The 21,017-nt window shown below is 57.2% G+C and overlaps 1 protein-coding gene across 3 annotated transcripts in view; it reads left to right on the top strand.

Moving 5' to 3' along the window:
* The window catches only part of RASAL1 (RAS protein activator like 1), a 31,777-nt gene that overhangs the window by 1,373 nt on the left and 9,387 nt on the right, over nt 1–21,017 (top strand). For 2 of the 3 annotated variants that reach the window (XR_005067355.1, XM_037052150.1), the window contains exons 2-16: nt 3,000–3,056; nt 5,263–5,376; nt 5,537–5,598; nt 7,858–7,987; nt 10,017–10,098; nt 10,189–10,320; nt 12,111–12,199; nt 12,696–12,813; nt 12,958–13,111; nt 13,475–13,539; nt 13,771–13,883; nt 15,743–15,935; nt 18,570–18,707; nt 19,200–19,344; nt 20,462–20,637. Coding sequence is in view for 2 of the 3 variants with exons in the window: in XM_037052150.1 (XP_036908045.1) it covers nt 3,000–3,056; nt 5,263–5,376; nt 5,537–5,598; nt 7,858–7,987; nt 10,017–10,098; nt 10,189–10,320; nt 12,111–12,199; nt 12,696–12,813; nt 12,958–13,111; nt 13,475–13,539; nt 13,771–13,883; nt 15,743–15,935; nt 18,570–18,707; nt 19,200–19,344; nt 20,462–20,637 (1,768 nt within the window). In the remaining variant the exon portion in view is untranslated. The remainder of the gene's footprint in view (nt 1–2,999; nt 3,057–5,262; nt 5,377–5,536; nt 5,599–7,857; nt 7,988–10,016; nt 10,099–10,188; nt 10,321–12,110; nt 12,200–12,695; nt 12,814–12,957; nt 13,112–13,474; nt 13,540–13,770; nt 13,884–15,742; nt 15,936–18,569; nt 18,708–19,199; nt 19,345–20,461; nt 20,638–21,017) is intronic. The other variant, XM_037052151.1, reaches the window with a different exon arrangement.

Below are 21,017 nucleotides of genomic sequence, written 5' to 3'. Positions count from 1 at the left end.
GAGGGAGCTCTGGACAGGGTCTCCAGGCCAAGAGCAGCCGTGTGGGTAGGGAGCCTGCGAGACTTTACCCCCTGGCAAAGGCAGGCAGGAACCTGGATTCTGAGCTTCTGCGCAAGTGGAGACTGGGGCTTAGCTCTGCACAAACCGCCCCCCAGCTCTGGGTCCCCAGGAAGGAGTATCCTTGCCTTCCATTTCATGACCTCCCCCCTCCCCAGCACTACAGCTGTGTCCAAGGGGTGTGGGTAGGGACCTGCTGAGAGCTCCCTCTGTCCTCAACACATCAACAGGCCCCTGAGACTGAGGCAGCGTGCTGTGTGAAGACAGCATCAGGACAAGCCCCCTGCCTCCCTCTTCCTGAGATGTCCTCTCAGAGCCCACGAGAATGGGAGATTCTGGGACTGTGGGGACACGAACTGGGGCCTGGAGTGGGGCCCTGGCAGCTGATGGAGGGCTGAGGAGGGGGGCCCTTCCAGAAATGGGGTTTCCATCTCACTGAGCTCTGCTCCCTGCCCCCCGGCCAGTCCTGGTGAGGGCTGCGAGGGAGCTCCTGCGCCCCTCCTGAGGAGGGAGTTGAGTCATACCTGGTTCCTGAGCCATCCCTCCTCCCTCATGTTCCCGGGCCAAGGTGAGCTTTGGCACGGGCCAGTCCCCAGAGCAAAGGTAGGGAGTCACACAGCCTCAGCTGGGAATCCAGACCCCTGCCTCCGTGTCCCCAGCTGTTGGCGCCCTTCTTCAGAGGGACTCTCCTCGGAGCATGGTGGGATCTTCCCCGCAGTGGGGACCCTTGGAGAGAGTATGTTCTCTCTCCCCTCCTAGGGAAAAGGGCCCGGATTCTTCCTGAAGCGCCTCCAGATTTGGGGGGAGATGGACCTGGGAGAAGAGGCAGAGTCAGAAAATAATTTTAGAGTGATTACTCTTCTTCATAGGAACAGCTGTAAACAAACCACCAAGGGCTGACTGGGGGCCTGGTCCCGTGCTTAACACTTCTTATGGTCTTATTCGCATTTCCATTTTACAAAAGGGCAAACTGAGGCCCAGAGCGACAAAGTCACTTGCCTAACATCACACAGCTGGGACATGAAGACTGACCATTCCCATGCACAAACCAGACAGGGCAGGCAGCGGCCTTGGGGCTGGCGTTCCCACACTTGCGGTGGGTCAGGGGCCGTGGGAGAGGCCAAGGGTCTGGAGAGGTCAGGGATCGGAAGGGGGCGGCCCCCTTCCTCCACAGTTGCCCCTACCTGATGGGAACCTGATAAGGCCCTTGTGCGTCAGAGCCCCGCAGCTGACATGTGAACTTGGCTCCCGGGAGGGGCTGGGTGTCAGGTGGCGGGGTCACCAGGAGGGGCCGTGCCTCCCAGCCTTTTGCTGGTGGGATCCCAGCCCACACCTGCAGTTGGGGAAATGGAGGAATGGGATCCTGCCTTAAAGAAGTGCAAGGAGAGAGAACCCAGAGAGAGAAATGAGATATGGGGGTTTGTCCAGCTGGGGACATCCAGGGGGTGGAGCCAGCTGGGGAAACTGAGGCTCCTGGGGTTACTCAGCCAAAGGGGAAACTGAGGCCTGGGGCACTACACAGAAGGGGAGTCGGAGGTAGGAATCTAGAGAAGAGCTCAGAGACCCAGGCCACTGCCCTGTGGGCACCCCACAGGAAATGGAGGCACGGGAGCACCCAGCCAAAGCAGCCAAGGGAAGGACTCCAGAGCGGACCCTGCGGCACCGGGAGGGCTCAGCCAGCAAATGAGCCTCAAGTTGGAGCCCCTCCCGGTCCCCACGACCCCGTTCCTTGGAATCCCTGAGGCATTTGTGGATCAGTGACGAGCTGAACTGGGAAGGGATGGCAGAGAGAGTGTGTGTGTGTGTGGGGGGGGAGGCGGCTGGGGTGTGGAGGGAAGGGTCATTTGGGGAAGGTGTTGTGAGGGGTGCTGGAGGCAGCCTTGGCTAAGGGGGTGTGCACTGAGCCCTGCAGACCTGGGTTTGGATGCTGGCTGGCTGCTAGGTGGGGGTGGGGGATACAGGTCCTCCCCGGGGAGCACACAGTTCAGAAGTTGCGGGGAGCCTGGAGACAGACACTTAACATAGAAAGAAGCAAGGGAACGGTGATTTCTGGCGCTCAGAGGCATCGGAGGTCAATTTCATGACAGATGGTGATGGTCAGAGAGGTGAGGGTGAGGTCTGAACACAGGAGGAAAGCCGGCCATGGCAAGATTGGGGACAGCGTGTCTTAGGCAGATGGAACAGCAAGTGCAAAGGCCCTGAGGCTGGACTGAGCTGGGTGGGAGACAGAGGAGGCCTGTATGATGGGACAAGGGGAGGGTAGGGGCTGGGCTGGTAACTCTTATTATGAAGGGGGGATGGCATTGGCTTTGGTTGGCTGATGGCTCCTGGCTGCTGGAGGGGATGGGGCACATCTGTCCTGCTGGGTGAGTTTTGAGGTCTGGGCACCCTGGTCTGTACCTGCAGTGAGAGTCTGCTGATGTCCTTCCCTGCTGCAGGCCAGGGAAACACCATTGCAATGGGAATCTGGAGAGGGCGATGCTTATCCCAGAGGGTGGCGTTGAGGCACCTGTGGGGAGAGCAGTGGGGGAGCCATGAGGCGTTCCCCCCTCGGTGTCTGCAGCAGCCCTGGAGGTGTGTGTTAACGTTATGCCTCATTTACAGAGCCTGGGCTCCACAGCTGGCTCGCACCCTTGACCTCTGCTTTGGGCTTCCTGGGATGGAAACTCTGAACTTCCTCGCTTTGGGCCTCATTATTCTGTGTGTGTGGTGGACACTCAGAGAGCCCACGTGCAGGGGGTAGGGTTGCACTGGGTGGGCTGTGCTGCCGTGACATCTCCTGCCGGTCCCCTGAGGTCCTGCCCTGTAGTTGGACCTACGGTGGGGCCCTGGGCAAGCCTCCCTGCTCAGGGCCTCTGTAGCGCCTCTGTGTGATGAAGGTGGGTTGGGGTCCCCACCCCGACTGCCCTCTCAACACCACTCCCAACCCTCTTCCTCCGCAGGTCTGGGAGCAGTGACCCCTACTGCATAGTGAAAGTGGATGACGAGGTGGTGGCCAGGTGAGGAGTGGAGAGGCGGGGCCTGGGGCAAGGAGAGCAGGGCTGGGGAGGGCAAAGGGGCCGCTCCTAGACCTGGGGAGTCCAGGCACCAGAATTCACAGGGGGAGGAGGAGCAGGGGTGGGGGGGAGGGCAACGCTCACCCTGAGGGTGGACATGTGGGCCTGATGCTAGGTGCTCCAGGCCCTGGCCTCAGGAGCAGACAGCTGGGGCTGTTAGCTCCTCTCCCCATGGACCCCCAAATGGCTCACACCTTCCCCCTGCACCTGACGACGTCTCTGCTGGCTCCCTGGGGCTGACTCAGCGGCTGTCAGCCTGTACTTCTGAGGGTAGCCTCTCTAGGGGCAGGCGTCTCACGCTTGGCTGGGCTGGCTGGTTCTAGGCCTGCTTGCTGGGTGCTGGGGGTATGAGGGTGTGTGTGTACATGCGTGTATATGTGCCCAGCTGGGCGGCTGGCGAGTGTGCATGGGGGTGTTGGAGGGTTGGTGTCTGGATGTGTGTGTCCTTGTGGGTATGCGGGTTCACAGGGTCACTTTGTGTACCAGTGTGTGGTGTGCATGCATGTGGGGGGGTGTACGCACACACATGGGCTGCCCTGTACACATGTGTGCAACACAGCCTGCTTATTTGGGTACACAGGCGGTGATGTGAAGCTGTGTGAGGGCGTGAGTGTATTTGGTGTGTGAGTGAGTCTGGGCAGGGGGGGACATCGGGCTGGGTCATGCTCGCTTCCCACCCCCGCAGGCCTGAGGGGTGCAGGTGGGCGGATGGCTGAAGCCTCGGTTCCTATGGAGACAGCAGGAATCAGGATGCTGCTGGCGCGGGTTCTGGTCCAGATGGGCTGGGAGCTGGGGGCAGGGAGCCCATATGGGGCAAGGTCAGCCTGCAGCACCCCAGCTGACCCCTCTGTCGTTCTCTCTGGGCTCATGCTGCCCCTTACCCAGAAACCCGCAGGCTGCTGTCTCCGCCCCCCTTGGGGCTCTGAGGAGCGCCCCACCTTGGGGGCTGGGAGCCTGAGGGACACCCAGCAGGGAATGGGCCAGTGTAGGGGGAAGAGGGTGTTTGGGAAGGAGGGTCCATCTGATGGGGTGCCCTGGGCTGGGGTCAAGGGCAGGGTGCGCGTGCATGTGTGTGTGCACGTGTGCGCACACTCACACTCTTAGTTGGAAAAGAGGGTATGAAAGGAAGGAGAGTGGGAGTGGCAGGTACGCAGCCAAATCTTGCAGCCATACATCTGGGTGTGTCTTTGCTGAGCAAGTCGGTTCTCGGTTCCTTGTTGGGTGCAGGGAAGTGCGTCTGCAGGGAGGTCAGCGTGAAGATGCTCTATGTGTGTGTCTGTTTCAGAGCCTGGCTGGGTCCCTGTCCCTCTGGGGGTTCCCCTCATGTACCGAGGGCTCGGCCTCCTGCCGACTGAATGGGCTTCTAGCCCCTCACACTCCTGCCTGTCCCTGCCAGCACCTTCCTGTGCCTGAGAATCACCAAGCTCGTCCTTGCTCCAGGGCCTTTGCACATGCTGTTCCAGCCATTTGGAATGCTTGGCCTCGTCCTTCCTCTCTACTTTGCCCAACGAGCTCTTGTAGGGAGCCTTCCTTGACCCCTTCTATCCCCATGCCCAGACCCAAGCAGGCACCGCTGAGCTAACCACAACATGGGACTTCCCTCACCATGTTGTAAGAAGTCAGGAGCAAGCTCTTGCCTGAGGAGGTGGGGCTCTGGGGGAGCACAGGCCTCGGTCTCTCTCCCTCTGGTCCCTTGAAACCCGTAAGGCTGGGCACCCAGTTGGGGTGTTTATGGTGTGAAGAAACAGATGGCTGGATGGAGCTGTGCATGTTGTGTTTGTGTGGTTCTGTGGGTGTATTCGCTGTGTACAACTGTCGTGTGAGTGTGCATCTCTGGGTCTCTGTGTGCGTCGGAGCAATTTTCATCTGCGTGTTTGTGTGAATGTGTGTTTTCTCCGTGTGTGTCTGGATGTGTTGGTATGTCGAAACACATAGATGTGTATTTCCAGAAATTTCTGAGCCTGCAGACTGTGTATCTGTGTAGGTGTGAATGTGTCTCCTGGTGCCTCTGGCTTCGGTGGTGAATCTGTGAGTGTCTCCGTTTCAGTGAGTATCCCTGTAAGAATGTGTGTGTGCGTCCAGCTGCCAGGTGTCTGTCTGCTGCCTGTGTGGCCCAAGTCCCCCTTGCCCCCCGTGGCTCCTTTTGCAGGACAGCAACTGTCTGGAGGAGCCTGAGTCCCTTCTGGGGAGAGGAGTACACGGTGCACCTGCCCCTGGATTTCCACCACCTGGCCTTCTATGTGCTGGACGAGGATACAGTGGGGTGTGTGCACTGGGGACCCACGCGGGGCATCTAAGGGGAGGCGGATGCCCCAAAGTGAAGCACCCACCTACCTACCCAGCCCTTGATGTCTGCCCCTGCTACTCCCTGGGTGGGGCGGGTGGGCTCTGGCTTGGACCCTCACCTGCCCGGCTTCCCACAGACACGACGACATCATCGGCAAGATCTCGCTGAGCAGGGAGGCAATTGCAGCTGACCCCCGAGGTGGGTGAGCGGCACTGCGCCTCCTTCTGCCAGGCAGGAAGGGGAGGGGGTGGCCAGGCCCCGGGGCACAGCAAGGGTCATTGGAAGCACAGAGCCCTCAGTGGAAAACTTTTTCGGTTTTTGTTTTTAAACAGGACAGAAATGTCGGGGTGGGAGGATGTGGAATACTGCTGTATGACAGTGGATGAGGGGAAGTGGGCAGACAGCCCTGGAGGAAGGGGAGTGAGTTGGTCCTTAAGGGTTCTTTGGCAAAGATGCCCAGGCTCATCTCCATGGATTCTCTAGGGTCAGGTGTCGGCCAGGCCGAGTGGGGTATCTGGTGGAGGTTGATCAGAGATAGGGGTCAGACCAGAGTCTGGACATTCTTCTGGGGGTACTGGGGAGCCATGGATAGTCTTTGACCAAGACAGTGAAGAGATTGGAGCCATGTTCTAGGGGGGAAGTGCTGACAGGAGAGATTAGATACATTTTCGGAAGATCTCTGTGCTGCTTGGTGGATACTGGCTCGCGGTGGGACCGGAATAGCACTGGGAAATCAATCTGGAGTCTGTGCAAGGACCAGGTGAGGGAAAGCTGGCCCATCCTGGGCCTGGGGGCAGGAGTGGAGCTAGAGAGAGGTGAGTCGGACTTTCACTCCCAGCAGCACAGGCCGCTACGTCGTCAGAAGGGCGCGCCTGCCGTAGTAGAACAGCTCCTGCCATCTGAGTCAGGGTGAGGTCCCTAATACATTGTTGGATCTGCTATAAGGAAGAAAAACCCCTCACCCTTCTCCTCCCCGCCCGCAATCGTGAGCGACACCTAACCGGGAGTGGCAAGCCACAGCCAAGGAGTACGGAGGGATGTCCCCCAAAGTAAATGTCGGTATCAAATCTGCAGTCAACAGACGGAATCTGGAGCTGGTGCCAGGGCCGACGGCTCTGGCCATCTCAGACGACCCCATTAGGCCGAGAGTTTAGAAGGGCCCAGAATGAGCGAGCACCCAAGTTCTCCAGCAACGGGCATCCTCGTGTTAGGTTTCCCACCGAATCAGATCAAACTGATGCGAATTCACAATGCCTAGTACACGGTAGGGGCCGAGCAGAGGTGAGCGCCCGTGCCCTCTGGGAATCGACAGCTGGATTCACTAGAGCCACGTGGGCCGCCACAAGCAAATCAGCAGACTGCCGCCCTCAGATGTAAACCCACGGAGATTTTAGATTCTGTAACTGTGATAAAGGGAACGTTACAGAAATTAAATATTTAGGTAGATAAAAAAATGTCATCACTAGGAAAGGCCAGCGATAACCACAATAAATTAAAGCCATGCATTCAAGAGAGACAGACAGACTTGAGGAAGAACCAAGCTGAACTTTCAGAGGCAAACATCGCCGTTGTTGAAGGTAAGGACTCGGTAGGTGAGTCCAGCAGGAGGTCACTTAGAGCAGAAGTCAGAATTCGTGGGCTGGGAGTGAGATCTGAAGGACTTATTTAGACTTTCAGCCAGAGAAACAAGAAGGACAATGAGAAGTTTGGAGACACAGCAATACCTGAGAAGGCCCCACATTCGTTTAATTGGAGTCCTAGAGGAGAGAATAGGAAAACATGGGAGAAGAAAGAAAAATAAACACTGGGGAGAGGAAATGAACAAAATCGAGGACCTCGAAGTTTCCAGAACTCAAGGAAGGACATGATTTGCTAAGTACAGGAAGCACAGCCTACACTAAGGATAAGAAGCATCTTACGTAGACACGTCGGGGCAAAACTACAGCGCATCGAAGGCGTAGTCCTTGAAATAAGAGGAGAAAGATAGGCCATTTACCCAAGAACAAGGATTAGGCTGGCAGGACGTCCCAGGAACTGCAATGGAAACTGGAAGTTGATGAAACAGTTTCTTCAAAGAGCTGAGAGAAGTGAGAGAGAGAGAGGGAGGTTGAGACTGACATTGAAGTTGACTTGACTGATTCAGGCAGGGAGAAGGGCCCAGAGGAAGACTCAGACATAGCAATGCCCAAGATCTTTTTGAGGGGAGAGTGCCTAAGGACTCCATGGTTAAGGGCGTGGGTCCTAGAACTATACTGTCTGCGTTTGAACGGCTATGGACCGGCTGTGGGATTATGGGCCCAGCTCCTTCCTCTCTGGGCCTCATTTCCCTCATCTGGAAGCGGGGGTAATCACAGCACCTATGTCAGGAGGCTAACATGGAAAGTCCCTACTTCGGTGCATTTCTGATGCCTAGTACATGGTAGGTGCTTAATAAAGGTTAGTGCCTGTGCCCTCCAGGAATCGACAGCTGGATTAACCTGAGCCGTGTGGACCCAGATGCAGAGGTACAGGGTGAGGTCTACCTGGCCGTGCAGATTCAGGAGGACGCGCAGGGCCGCTTTCTTCGCTGCCATGTGCTCAAGGCCAGGTATGGTCACGGTGGGGGGTGGCGGTGGGGGTCTGGGAAGGAGCAGGAGTCCCCTGGCTGCCCCCAGCTGCTGCCTTAGCCTGTGGGGCCTCCTCACTTCCGGGGCACTTCTGGGCTCGCAACCAGGATGCCATGGAGACAAACAGGTCAAGCTCACTTGATTGCAACTTCCTGGGGTTGAAGCACAAGCCAAATCCTTGTCGGGTTCCCAGCAGCCAGCAACAGAAGGCTGTACAGTCAGGATGGCCAGACAGATGAGTACAAAGGTGTAGTAATCAAATTACAAGTGGTAGATGTCCAATTCATACTGATGGTCTCATATGAATGACATGGAGCTTCAGGCGTGGCTGGATCCAGCTGCTCAAATGGGGACATCAGGAACCTGTATTCACAGATTCCTCAGCTCTCTTTTGCTTTAGCTTCATTCTAAGTCTCTCCCCAGGTTATTGCAAATAGCTCCAGCAGCCTCAGCTGCCATCCTAGCTTGGCAGCTTGGCAGCTTGGCAGCTCGGCAGCTCGAACTGAAAAAGAAGTTCTGTCTCTTTACCATTTCCAATGAGTGCTTTGGGGAGAATTCTTACTGGCTTAGTCTGGGGCACATGCCTGTCTCTGAATCAGTCACACTGGCTCTGTTTCGTCAGGTGTGAGTCATAAGCCCATCCCTAGAGTGGAGGCAGTGATCAGCCCACCTAAGTCATGGGGGCCGGGAGTGAGGTCCTGTCCCAGAGAAACATCAGAAGGAACATGGGTGCGGGACCAGCAAAACTCACAAATGACCCTCCAGGGGTACCTCCAGCTTGTGGGGTACCCATCTTTCCTCCCTCCTGTTTATCACTCCATATTCCCCTTTCTCTCTCGCTCTGATCCCCCCATCATTCTTCTCCTTTCATTACTTTCCCCTTTCCCCCTCTTATCTCCCGTGTGGTCTGTCTTTTTTTTACACCTTACTCCCCCAGCCTTCACTTTTAGGCCAATTCTCGCCCAGGTTGGGGAGGATCTCTATTTCTAGCTTGCTGTGTGACTTTAAAGTCCTTTCTTTCCCTCTCTGTGCCTCTCCTACCACCTCCAGATTTCTGTGCCCGACTGGGGATCCTTGGAGTTTGGGTGAAGGAGTACTGGGTGGAGGGCAGGGGTTGGGGGAAAGGACTCAGTGTGGGGCAGGGGCTCCTTATCTGCATTTTGCCCAGGGCCTCCTCCCCAGCCACAAGGCTGTGAAGGATCCTTGTAACTGTAAAGGGACCGATTGCTGTTGCTTAGCAACTGGGCTGGCTCCTAGGAAACCAAAGAAGGCTTTGGATGCTGAACAGGGGTGGGAGAGGAGCAGAAGGAGGAAGCAAGCAGCCCCTGGGGGGTGGTGTCCCTGGATTTGGGGGGCCTCAGGAAGGAGGGGTGGGGTGAGGCTTTGGGGCTGTCATGACAACCAGAGGCAGGGGTCTCTGCCTCATGCCTTTTCTTGGGTCCTAGGCAGAGTGTGGGCCTGAGAGTTTGTTGAATGAATGACTGAGCTGAGCCCTCACCGCCTGCCAGCTGCTATGCTAAGCCCTTTCCACACACCATCTCGTTTAACCTTGGCCCTCTGAGGCTGGTCTGTTATTACTCCCATTTCCCAGATGAGGCAACCGAAGCTCAGGGAGGGGAAGCGATTTTCCCAGTGTCACCGGCTTGGAACCCTGGCATCTGGTCTCCCATCCAGGGGCTCCAGAGAAATCGAGGCCCCCTCCCCCTCCCCCACTACATCTTTGCCTGCTGGGCTTTGTGATGTGGGACTGGCCCTTTCTGTGCCTCAGTTTCCTCATCTGGGACATTACTAGTGCCTCCCCAGAGGGTCACCTTCATCAACAGGAAGAAACGCCCCTCACTGGACAGGCATGGTGAGGGGTGCCCTTCACTGGGTCCCTGCAACGGAGCAGGTCATTACCTTGGAAGCCAGTGGTGTTTGAATGGCCCTGAGCCCCCTTTCCAAGGTCCAGCTTGGGTCTTTGTCCTTGTGGGTCCTGTGTTCCCCATTCCTGTCCTCATCTACCCCCAGGGACCTGGCCCCCCGAGACATTTCCGGCACATCTGACCCATTTGCACGTGTATTTTGGGGCAGCCAGAGCTCGGAGACGTCGGTGAGTGGTGAAGGGCAGCTGGGGGTGAGTGGGACGCCTGGAGGGGGCCCCAGTCAGCTCTCTCTCTCATGTCCTCCTCCCTCCGCCCAGATCATCAAGAAGACTCGCTTCCCACACTGGGATGAGGTGCTGGAGCTGCGGGAGGCGCCGGGCGCCCCTTCCCCGCTGCGGGTGGAGCTCTGGGACTGGGACATGGTGGGCAAGGATGACTTCCTGGGCATGGTGAGTGCGCCCCCAGCACTCTCTGTGGCTCCGCATTGCCTCCAAGGGAGAAGGAAGGGGAGCAGGATCGGGTGTCCTGGGGTGCAGAAGGGTGCATGCGAAGGCTGCTTCATCAGGTCCGGGTCATGGACCTCCAAAGGTGTAGGGAGCTGCCCAAGGTCACGGCCGGGGCCCAGATTCCAGTTCTGAGCTGAGAGCACCCAGGGGGACTGCGTGCTGGCCCTGTGCTAAGGGCTTTTCCAGCACAACCTTATTTACCCTCATGGCCACCCTCGTCGTCGGCTGGGACTGTTCTCCTCATTTTACAGATGGGGAAACTGAGGCTCGGAGAGGCGAAGTGCCTTTCTCAAGGTCATAACATGACTAAGACATGGCAGAGCTGGGATTTGAGTGCAGGTCTCTCTGACTCTGGGACCTAAGTCCTTAATTTCTGTTCCTGGAAGCACTGGGGGCAAGGTCTTTCCCTTGAACCCCAGTTGTCCCTCTCTCTGCAATTGGTGGGATTGGTCCGGCCTCTCCCCAGTAGTGGAGGTATCGGGGTGACCGTTGTTTTTTTTTTAAGATTGTATTTAATTATTTTTAGACAGAGGGGAAGGGAAGGAGAAAGAGAGGGAGAGAAACGTCAGTGTGGTTGCCTCCCAAGCGCCCTCTACTGGGGACCTGGCCTGCAACCCAGGCATGTGCCCTGACTGGGAATCAAACCGGTGACCCTTTGGTTCACATGCCGGCACCCAATCCACTGAGCCACACCAGTCAGGATCGGGAGTGACCGTTTTTAAAAGGAGGCGATTAGAGCAAGTGAGAAAGAGGCTTGGTCATGCAACGCTGGCTGGGCCTCAAATGGTTAAAGATAGAGTTCTCAAATGGTGATGGAAAAAAAATACAATAACGATGAAAACAAAAAAGGAAAAAAAAAAGAGTTTCCATGTGACCCAGCAATTCTCCTCCTAAATCTATACTGAGGAGAAGTGGAAACACACCTGTCCACACAAAAATGTGTACACGAGCATTCATTGCGGCGTTGTTTATTAAGAGCCAAAGTGGAAGAAACCCACATATCTATTAACAGATGAGTGAAAGAACAAAGGTGAGACAGCCACCCAATGGAATGTCACTCAGCCATGGACAGGAACAAAGGACCGATACCCCCTACAACAGGGGCGCCGACATGATGCTAAGTGGCAGAAGCCTGCCCTCCCTCCCAAACCCCATATGCATTAGTGATTTCATTTATATGAGAGGTTGCCGGGGGCGGGGGGGGGGTGTGGCTGCTAAGGGGTGCAAGGTCTTGGCCAGGCTCATAGGAAACGTTCTGAAGTTGGTGGTGATGTTTGCACAAGTCTGAGGATACTAAACGCCGTTGGGTGGTGCACTTGAACTGGGTGAATTGCACGGGATGCTCATGAAATCTCGGCACGGTTATTTTAAAGGGGGGCTGGAGCTCGGGGGCCTTCAGGGCTGTCTGGAGGCCTTTTGACAGGTGCAGTTGTGTCCCGGCACAGAGCCAAAAGGACACAGTCCCGCACGCTGTCCCCAGCAGCTCTGTGACCTTTGGCAAGTCACTCCGTGTCTCTGACCCTCAGTTACTTCTAATTAGTGTCCCTGGTGGCCCTCAGGGCCCTAGCAGGACTAGTAGTTTGGGACTGGGGGAGGGAGTGACACCACCATTGTGTTGATGGGACACGGTGGGGGAGGAAGGCGGGGGGTGGGCAGCCCACACTCTTCTTTCAGGGCTGGGTGGGGCGGGGTAGGGTCCAGCTGAGGGTCTGCGTGTCCCCCGCCCCCCGCAGGTGGAGTTCCCCCCGAAGGTCCTGCAGCAGAGCCCACCCAATGGCTGGTTCCGTCTCCTGCCCTTTCCCGGAGCTGAGGAGGGTTCTGGGTAAATGCCGGGCTTCGGGAGGAGGCCAGGGTGGGACAGTGCTGGGTGCCATCTTCAGCGGTGCCCACGTCAGCCCACAAGCTGTCCCCCTGTCCCTTCATTTGTTCATTTATCAAATGTGTGTGAACGCCTCATGGTGTGTGTTTACACAGGTCCAAACATGTTCCCCTTATACCCACTCACCTGTGTATGTGGCTGTTCACACTTGTTGGTGCGTGATCAGAACCCTGGGTCCTTCCACGCCTGTCCACTCCTGTTCACACTGTCCCTTCCTGTTCATGTCTTTGCACTGGCCACAATGTTTACACTGTGCGCACCTGTGCATTCCTGCTTATACCTGTCAATATCTGTTCACACCTGCCCATACCTGTCCATGCTCACCTTGTTTTGCAAACATCCATGCTCCCTTCCTGTGTTCACACCCGCCCATCTTGGCTCTCCACGCCTGCCTGTACGTGCTGCCATGCCTACATACCTGTGGTCTGGCCCTGGTCAGGGGGAGCCTGGGTGCTCTGCGGCTGAAGGTGCGCCTCATCGAGGACCGCGTCCTGCCCTCGAGGTGCTACCAGCCACTCCTGCAGCTGCTCACGGAGTCTGCCCTGGGGCCAGCAGAGGTGGGTGGTCAGAGGGGCAATGGCATTGGGGGTGGGGGACGATCCAGGTGCTGGCCTCCCCCTGCGTCAGGGCACCTGTCTGGGCTCTTCTGCTTTGGAGTCCCAGATCCTGGGCCACCTCTCCTGCCCTCTGTCCTTTTCCAGGAGGACATTTCTAGCCCCCTGGCTGTGCTGGAGGAGCTGACCTTGGGGGACTGCCGCCAGGACCTCGCCACCAAGCTGGTGAAGCTCTATTTCGGCCAGGGGCTGACTGGGCCTTTTCTGGACTATCTTACCCGGCGTGAGCTGGCCCGGACCAGTGAGTTGCCCCCACAAACCCCGGGCATCACTCCCCCAGAATGAGTCTGCAGGGGGCCTCTGAGGGAGTGGGGGGTGCTCAGGCAGAGGACAGGGCCTCCTGTGTGTGTGTGTGTGTGTGTGTATGTATGTGAGGAGGGTTCCCCATGCTGTGCATCCCAGCCAGCTGGTTTTTGTCACTCTTGAGCTGTGTGACCTTAGGCAGATCGCTTAATCACCCTGGGCCTCTGGGCTGTGAACAGTTGACATTGCAGGTCTCCTCAACTCCTGGGGCTGGAGGAAGCCTGATCTCCCCCTGGGGTGGGTGTGGGTGAGCTGAGCCAGCCCCCCATGTCCCAGCCAACACTTCCTTCTGCCCTCCCAGCTGACCCCAACACGCTCTTTCGCTCTAACTCCCTGGCATCCAAGTCAATGGAACAATTTATGAAGGTGAGTCGAAAAAGGCCTGGTGGGACCCGGCAGCAGCTTCCTCCGGGGGAGCCCCTTCCCGGTGTTCACTGGGACCTCAGAGCTTGGCTGGCTTCAGGTGGCCATGGGTAGCTGAGCTGGGGTGCTGATGGTGGGTGCCTGCCTTTCACCCCGAGTGGCCCCCTCACCAGCCCTTGGCCACACCCCGGCCTCGCCCTCAGCCCCGCCCCGTGTGGCTCCCTCTGCCCCCAGCTCGTGGGCATGCCCTATCTGCATGAGGTCCTGAAGCCCGTGATTAGCCGAGTCTTCGAAGAGAAAAAGTACATCGAGCTGGACCCATGCAAGATGGACCTGAGCCGCACCAAGTAAGCAGAGCTGAGAGGTGAACTCTGACCCCCAGACACCCTCTCATCCCCCGGAGCCTTGTCAGGTTGGGTCTGTGCCCCCTGCCACCCTCACAGGAGCCCTGCATTCCACTTCATGGTCTCACCTGTGAGCACCTCAGTCCCTGGGCTGCCTAGGTTAGTGGTTCTGGGCAGGACAGAGAAATCTGAGCTCTAGTTTCAAATCCCAGCCGTGCCATAATTGGTGTGCAAGTCACTTTACCCCCATAGGGTGTGAAAATGAACTGCGGTGCACACGCACAGCCCAGCACTAACTAATGTTTCACGTGTACTGGGTATTGCTGGGGTGGGGTGGGAGCTTCGGGCTGTGCGTGGGCCTGCATGCACTGGTGGGGCCTGCAGCCCCTGGTGAGAGTGGAGGAAGCAGGGCAGTGACTGGGAGGTCATGCCATGCCTCTGCCAGCTCCTCTTCCCATGTCCCACCCCCACTCTAGCTAGGGGTGGGCGGGCTTGTTCCTGCCAGGCCCAGAGAGCTGGTTGCTGAGCAAGCTATTGGGGACTATGTGGGGTCTGCAGAGGGTCTTACTTTGCTTTGGGCCCTGCCCAGCAAGTGCTGCCCTCTTTTTCCAACCACCCCAAAGGCAGGCATCAGGGCCCCTTTACCAGATGAGGAAACAGCCTCAGAGAGGGGAGGTCACCTGCCTAAGTTGGCACAGCAGGGATTTGAACCCAGGCCCTGAGCAGAAGGGCAGGGTCTGTCGGTGAAAACCCAGGGTGCAGGCTTCTCCCAGCACATCCAGCAAGGACAGAGCGCAGGGCGTCCAGGCACCTGGGCAGTGCCGGGTGGCAGCCAGACCTGCGTGGGCGTCCTGAATTCTCATCTCGGCTCTGCCCACTATTGGCAAGGTGACCCCTCTGCGCCTCAGTTTCCTCATCTGTTACATGGGAACCATCAGGCTACTCAACCCATCAGGTGGCCATGAGGATCAAATGCTACAATGCCAGAGACCTTAGTCCAGGGCTCAGCTCCCTGGGTGCAGGACACAGCGGGACCTCGACCCACCATCCCGCTTCTGGGGGAGCTCTGTCTGAGGGTGGGCAAGACAGACCCCTCCCCTGGATGGAAGTAGGAAAGGAAGGAACAAGACACACGCAGATGGAAAAGTGCTACCCCATCATCCACTCAACAGAACAATTGTTGAGCACCTACTGTGTGCCGGGCACTGGCTGAACCCTGAGGTCGCAGCTGAGGATAAACGAACACAGATCCTTCTCCTGGGGGGAGACAGAGCATGAACCGAGGAAGCAGGGTCTTGCAGGGGGTCAGTGGGGTGGAGGAAAAGAAAGCTGGGGAAGCTCAGGGATGTGCTGGGAGCAGGGGCTTGTGATATTCCATAGGGTGGTCACAGGGATGGCCTCACAGAGAAGGGGACATTTAAGCAAACACTCGAAGGAGGTGAGGGAGAAAGTCACGTGCAGAAGAGTGTTCTGGGCAGAGGGAACAGCAAGTGCAAAGGCCCTGGGGCAGAGGCACGTGGCTGGTGTGTCTGTGCTGAAAATGCATTTTGCACCAGGGTCTGTGATGATGTGCGATGAGGGAGGGATGGCCTCTTTGAGGAGGCGACCTTTAAGCTGAATGTGGGAGCAGGAATGTCCCAGGTAGAGGGAACAGCACCTACAAGGGCTCCCAGACAAGAATGAGCTTCATGTGTTTAAGCAGAAGTAAGGAGTCGGTGAGATAGGCAGGAGGGGAGGTTGCGGAGGTTGGGACCGGATGGTGGGTGCTGTCTGAGCCCGGGGGTGGGGGTGGGGGTTGTGTGCAGGGTTCCGAGCGGGCTGGGGCTGGGGTCTGAGGCAGAGCCACTCTGCTTGCTCCCCAGGAGACTCTCCTTCAAGGGCACATCCTCAGAGGAGCACGTGCGGGAGACGAGCCTGGGGCTGCTGACCGGCTACCTGGGGCCCATTGTGGATGCCATTGTGGGCTCCGTGGGGCGCTGCCCGCCTGCCATGCGCCTGGCCTTCAAGCAGCTGCATCGGCGTGTGGAAGAGCGCTTCCCGCAGGCGGAGCACAAGGTGGGCCGGGCGCTCCCATTGGGCAGATGGGGAGAGGGAGGCTGGGGAGGGCAGTAGCTTGTTCAAGGTCGTGTGGAGAGTCAGGGCAGAGGTGGCCAGAAACTGGGCTGCCATCCTAAAGTACACTGTGTTCTGGCAGAAGTGGTTACAACATTCTGGTAGGGCCTGGGACCCCCAGGGGGGTGGTAGTAATAATAATAGTAATAATAATGGCAGCAACACTATATGCAGTATGGATCAGACCTTGTTTTGCATATGTATTACCTTACCTAGTCCTCACATCCACACAGCATTATTCCATTTTACAGAGGAGGAAACTGAGGCCCAGAGATGTGAAACTGTACGGCTAGAAAGGGGTGGTGCTGGGATAGGCACCCAGCCAGGCAAGCTGGCTCCTGAATCTGTGCTCATAACCACCAAATAATAGTGTGGCGCAGAGTGAGTGCTTCTGCAGTTCCAGCTGTGTGTGTGCAGGGGCTCACACGAGAGACAGAGAGGTGTTCCCCCAAATTAAGTCTAAGTATGAATCCTGCATGAGCTAGTGCTTTTCCAATATTGATACAAAAGTTGGAAACTCAGGTGCTGCAGAGTTCAGGCAGGTGAGGTAAATGAACAAAGCCACCGAGGCATGGGGCAGTAGGGAATGGTGGGGACTGTGGCAAACTGGTACTCCCACAGCTTTCTCAAGGGGACAGCTGCAGGCAATTATCACTGTGTAAAATTGCCAGCTCTTCAGCATTTTTTTTAAGCCAACATTCTGGATTTTATGTGAGATCCCTCATTTTTAAAATGTTGGCACTAATTCACCTAAAAAAACCCCAACAAAACAACAACACTTTGAGCTGGTCCTTACACATTTATGGCTGGACTGGACCTCAGGTTATCCGTTTGAGACCCCTGGGTGTCATGCTCAGCCCACTCCCGAGGTGGCTGTCATCCTTGCTCATGAATGACATCACATGGAGCTCACTTACCTGGTGCTCCTGTAGCAGAAACGCAGACTCAGGTTCCCTCTGCAGAAGGGTCCAAGACTTAAGTGTTGGAGATGTAATAGCCCATCCCTGGAGCCTGGGTCGTGAGCTCTGGATTTATGCCATGTTGCTCCCTACTTCCTGTTTACAGATGGAGAAACTGAGGCCCACAGATGTAAAGACCCTTGGCCAAGGCCTCCAGACTCCCACCCAAAGTTTCTCTGCCCGCCACCCACCCCAGCCTCCACTGAGGCGCAGCCTCCAAACTGGGACGTGGCTTGATTTACGCCCCACTTTGCTGGGCTCTCTCGCCTGGGCTGCTGGCAGAGGTGCTAAATGGGACACAGCTGTAGCAGCGAAGGGGGACGGGAAAGGGAGGCCAGCTCCCCAGGCAGCCTAGCCCTTGTGGGCGGAGCCAATATCTGAGACAGGCAAGAGTCCCCAGCTCCTAGCCCCCACAGTGGGATAGGCCTGGGGCAGGGAATAGGGACTTCCTCAGGCTCACAAAGGTGGGTGGGGTCAGGGGAGCCCCCTTCTCTGCCTTCCTGACACCTGTTCCTTCTCAAGAAAGGAGGAAGTCATGGGCTGATGTCAAAGGCTAAAATTACCCTTGAACTTGGCAGGCGGGGGATAGTGACCTTGGGGGCAGTTCAGGATTCCAGATGAGCAAGGTAGGGGCAGAGACCCTCCCTCTGTGCAGTTCAAGTGCCCAGCCCCTGGCAGGGCTCACTGTCAACACAGAGGTGGCCCAGGAAATTGGCACACACCTAGGGAGGGTATTGCCTCAGGTGTAAATACAGCTCCTCAACAAACACCGAGCACATTCTTAGGCTAAATATAGGCCCCTGAGTGGGAGAGGGGAGTGAGGCATGGCTCAGGGGGAGCCACATGTACCCAGAGACACACCCTCTTCCTGAGGCCCTTCTGCTAGTGCGTGCAGGTGGCCGGGCCCGAGACTCACGTGGGCAGGCACCGTACTTCCCGGTTTGTACAGGGCAGAGGCTGGGCCTGGGGGTGCATGTGGGACGGGCCCTGCAGCCAGCCCAAATGGGTTCAATACTGAGCCTCAGTGTGGTGGAGAGCTGGGAGTTCAAATCCTGCCTGGGCTCAATCTTGGTTCAGCTGTGAGGCCTTAGGCAATGACCTTCCCATTCTGGGTGTCAGTTGCCTCATCTGTACAATGGAGATACAATACTTCCAGGGGTGAGGATTAAATAAACAAGTGTATGGAGAAGTTTCTGGACTGTTGCTATTTATGATAAACCATAGATCTGGGTTTCAATCTTACCTCCTTTACTCCTCAGCTGTGTGACCTTGGGCAAATCACTGGCCATCTCTGAGCTTCTGCTTCCCTATCTGTAAAATGGGAATAATGATGATGCTTTCTTTATAGGCCTGGGACCTTTGCAGTCTCTGAGGATGCTTGGCTAAATGTGATTGTGCAGTATCAGTATTATTACTTCATTTTCCAGATGGGAAAACTGAGCTCCCCGGCCCCACCCCACCCCTACGGAAGCTTCCCTGACAGACCAGAATGGCCTCCTGATCTGTCTCCCATTTCACCTTCTCTTGCCCCACACGTCTCCAGTCCTCGCTGCCTCTGTTTCCCCAGCGTGGACACGGGTTTGGGGGCTCCTCCTCAACCTGCTGCCTTTCTCGGCAGGACGTGAAGTACTTGGCTATAAGTGGCTTTCTCTTCCTGCGCTTCTTCGCGCCTGCCATCCTCACCCCGAAGCTGTTTGACCTCCGGGACCAGCACGCAGACCCCCAGACCAGCCGCTCACTGCTGCTGCTTGCCAAGGTGCCCCCACTCGGGGTGGTCTGAGCCAGGGCAGCGCGTGGTAGGAGGAGGGCAGGGAGGCCAGACCCAGAGGAGACCCTGGGAAACCCATCTGAAATGCCACCGTTCCGTGTCTGCACTGAGTGTCAAGGCATTCGCTATGCTCTCTCATTTCCTCTTTGGTCCTGCACGCCTTAGTACTCATTAGACCCTCCTTTGCAAAGCGGCCACGTTCGGAGGTTTTGATGGGCGCCAGGGTACTCGAGATAGGATCAGGCAGTCCTGGGGGAGGGACCTGGGCTCAGGAGGGAACAGAATCATAGGGATACTGGGGACGTATGTCCGTCCACACAAAGACACAGCTATTGCCCAAAGCAGGGACCACTGTGAGTCTTCTCCTTTCTGCTGGTACTGATTTGGGAGCCAGGACTCTGGGTCTGGGTTCTGGGCGCGCAGAGGGCCCACCGCCCTGCAGTGACCTTGGCCGTGGCACCCCCTGCTTCTCCGCTCCAGGCTGTGCAGAGCCTTGGAAACCTGGGCCAGCAGCTGGGCCAGGGCAAGGAGCTATGGATGGCCCCCCTGCACCCCTTCCTGCTGCAGAGCATTTCACGGGTGAGAGACTTCCTGGACCAACTGGTGGACGTGGAGGGGGAGGCGGGTAAGTTCCTGTGGCCTTGCCCTGTCTGGCTTGTCACTCCCCTAGGCCCATGGGACCTGCCCTTCTACCTCCCCTCCCCCACCCCTAGCACCGAGACCGTGGACCTCTGCCTCAGCGAGTTAGTCAGCTAACATTTCCTGGCACCCACTGTGCCATTCTTCCTGTGGGTGGGGATTGTGGCATGGTGTTCACGCAGTTGACAACCATATTGAGGGCCTACTAGGTGACAGGCACTTGTGCTGGGGAAAACCAGTGAACGAGACGGAAGGAACTCCTGCTCTCGTGGAGGTCTTATTTCAGTGGAGACAACAGGCTGTAAATAAGATGAATTAGCAAATCATGGTGTGTTAGGGAGTCCCGAGGAGACCAAAGAAAGGAGGGAAGGGAATGTTGGGGTAGGGGAGTGGCAGGTCAAACTTTCAGCTGGGGTAGCCAGAAGTAGTCTCACTAGAGTGGAATTAAATCTCTGAAAAAGTACAGAAAGTAAGCCATGAGGATCCTGGGGAACAGTGTTCCGGGCTGGAACAGCATGTGCAAAGGCCCTGAGGCGGGGACAGAGAGCAGCAGTGACGAGGCCAGTGAAGAAGAGTGAGTGAGGGAGAGCGAGGGAGAGGTGAGGAGCCAGTCTGTGTGGGGCTTTGCAGGCAGTGAGAAGAGATTTGCCTTCAGCTTGGAGGGAAAGGGAGCCACAGGATAGCTTCAGACAGAGTTGGGGTTGAGTCCATGACACAGTGTGGGACCCAGGTCATGAGATAGTTGGGTCCAAGCCACACTGGAGCAACCTGTTAAAATGGTTGTGGCTGGAGGGGTCCCTGTGGTGCCAGGGAGGAGCCTGAGTCTGGGTACCCTGGGGATGGCTGGGTCTCAGGCACTCCCTGGGAGGACTCCGTAGACCTAGCTCCCCCTGCTGGCTGCCTGCGCAGCGGCCTGCAGATCCCTCAGGCTGGAGAGGGATGGTCAAGGCCAAGTTTGTGCTCCCCACCCAGCCATACGTGACTCATCCTCCTGCCTCTAGGGGAACAGAGAATCATGCTCATCCATGAGGCCCTGGACAGGCTGCCAGGGTCAGCTGAGCCTGGGCAGGAAGGGCTCACTGTCCCTTCTTCCCATTTCCCAGAAGCAGGGGGCCCAGCCAAGGCCCTGGTCCCGCCCTCGGTGACGGTCCGAGAAGGCTACCTGCTGAAGCGCAAGGAGGAGGTGCCCGCCAGTCTGGCCACATGCTTTGCCTTCAAGAAGCGTTACTTCTGGCTCAGCGGGGAGACCCTCTCCTACTCCAAGAATCCCGAGTGGCAGGTGGGGCACCAGTCCGCTGCGGAGGGGTTTCCAGAGCCCCTCCCCCACCTTCACAGAGGGGCCTTTTTTGCACCTGGGGGGACACAGAGGCCTAGGTTGGGGCAAGGACTTGTGCAAGTTCAAATGCTCAGGCCAGGCTCTGCTCACACCCTTGGGCCAATGTGCATCCAGGTCAGGGACAGGCACACACGTACACACCCTCACCATCTACTGACCTTCAGAATGTACACCTGGGAGGGGCCCTGACTCCCCCTCCAGATGTGGACCCGCACAGGACGAGGATAATGCTTGCACACCCTCGGGTGTTCCCAGACACCGCAAAGACTCACTCAGGTGCAGGCCCGGCAGTCAGGCGCACGTGTCCGGGCGTCCCTCACTCA

The sequence above is a fragment of the Sturnira hondurensis genome, unplaced genomic scaffold, assembly GCF_014824575.4.
Source record: "Sturnira hondurensis isolate 20B ecotype Veracruz unplaced genomic scaffold, ASM1482457v3 Scaffold0007406, whole genome shotgun sequence".
NCBI classification, from domain to species: Eukaryota; Metazoa; Chordata; class Mammalia; order Chiroptera; family Phyllostomidae; genus Sturnira; species Sturnira hondurensis.
The sequence above is the reverse complement of the archived record's forward strand: the minus strand, read 5'-3'. Positions and strand labels throughout refer to the sequence as shown.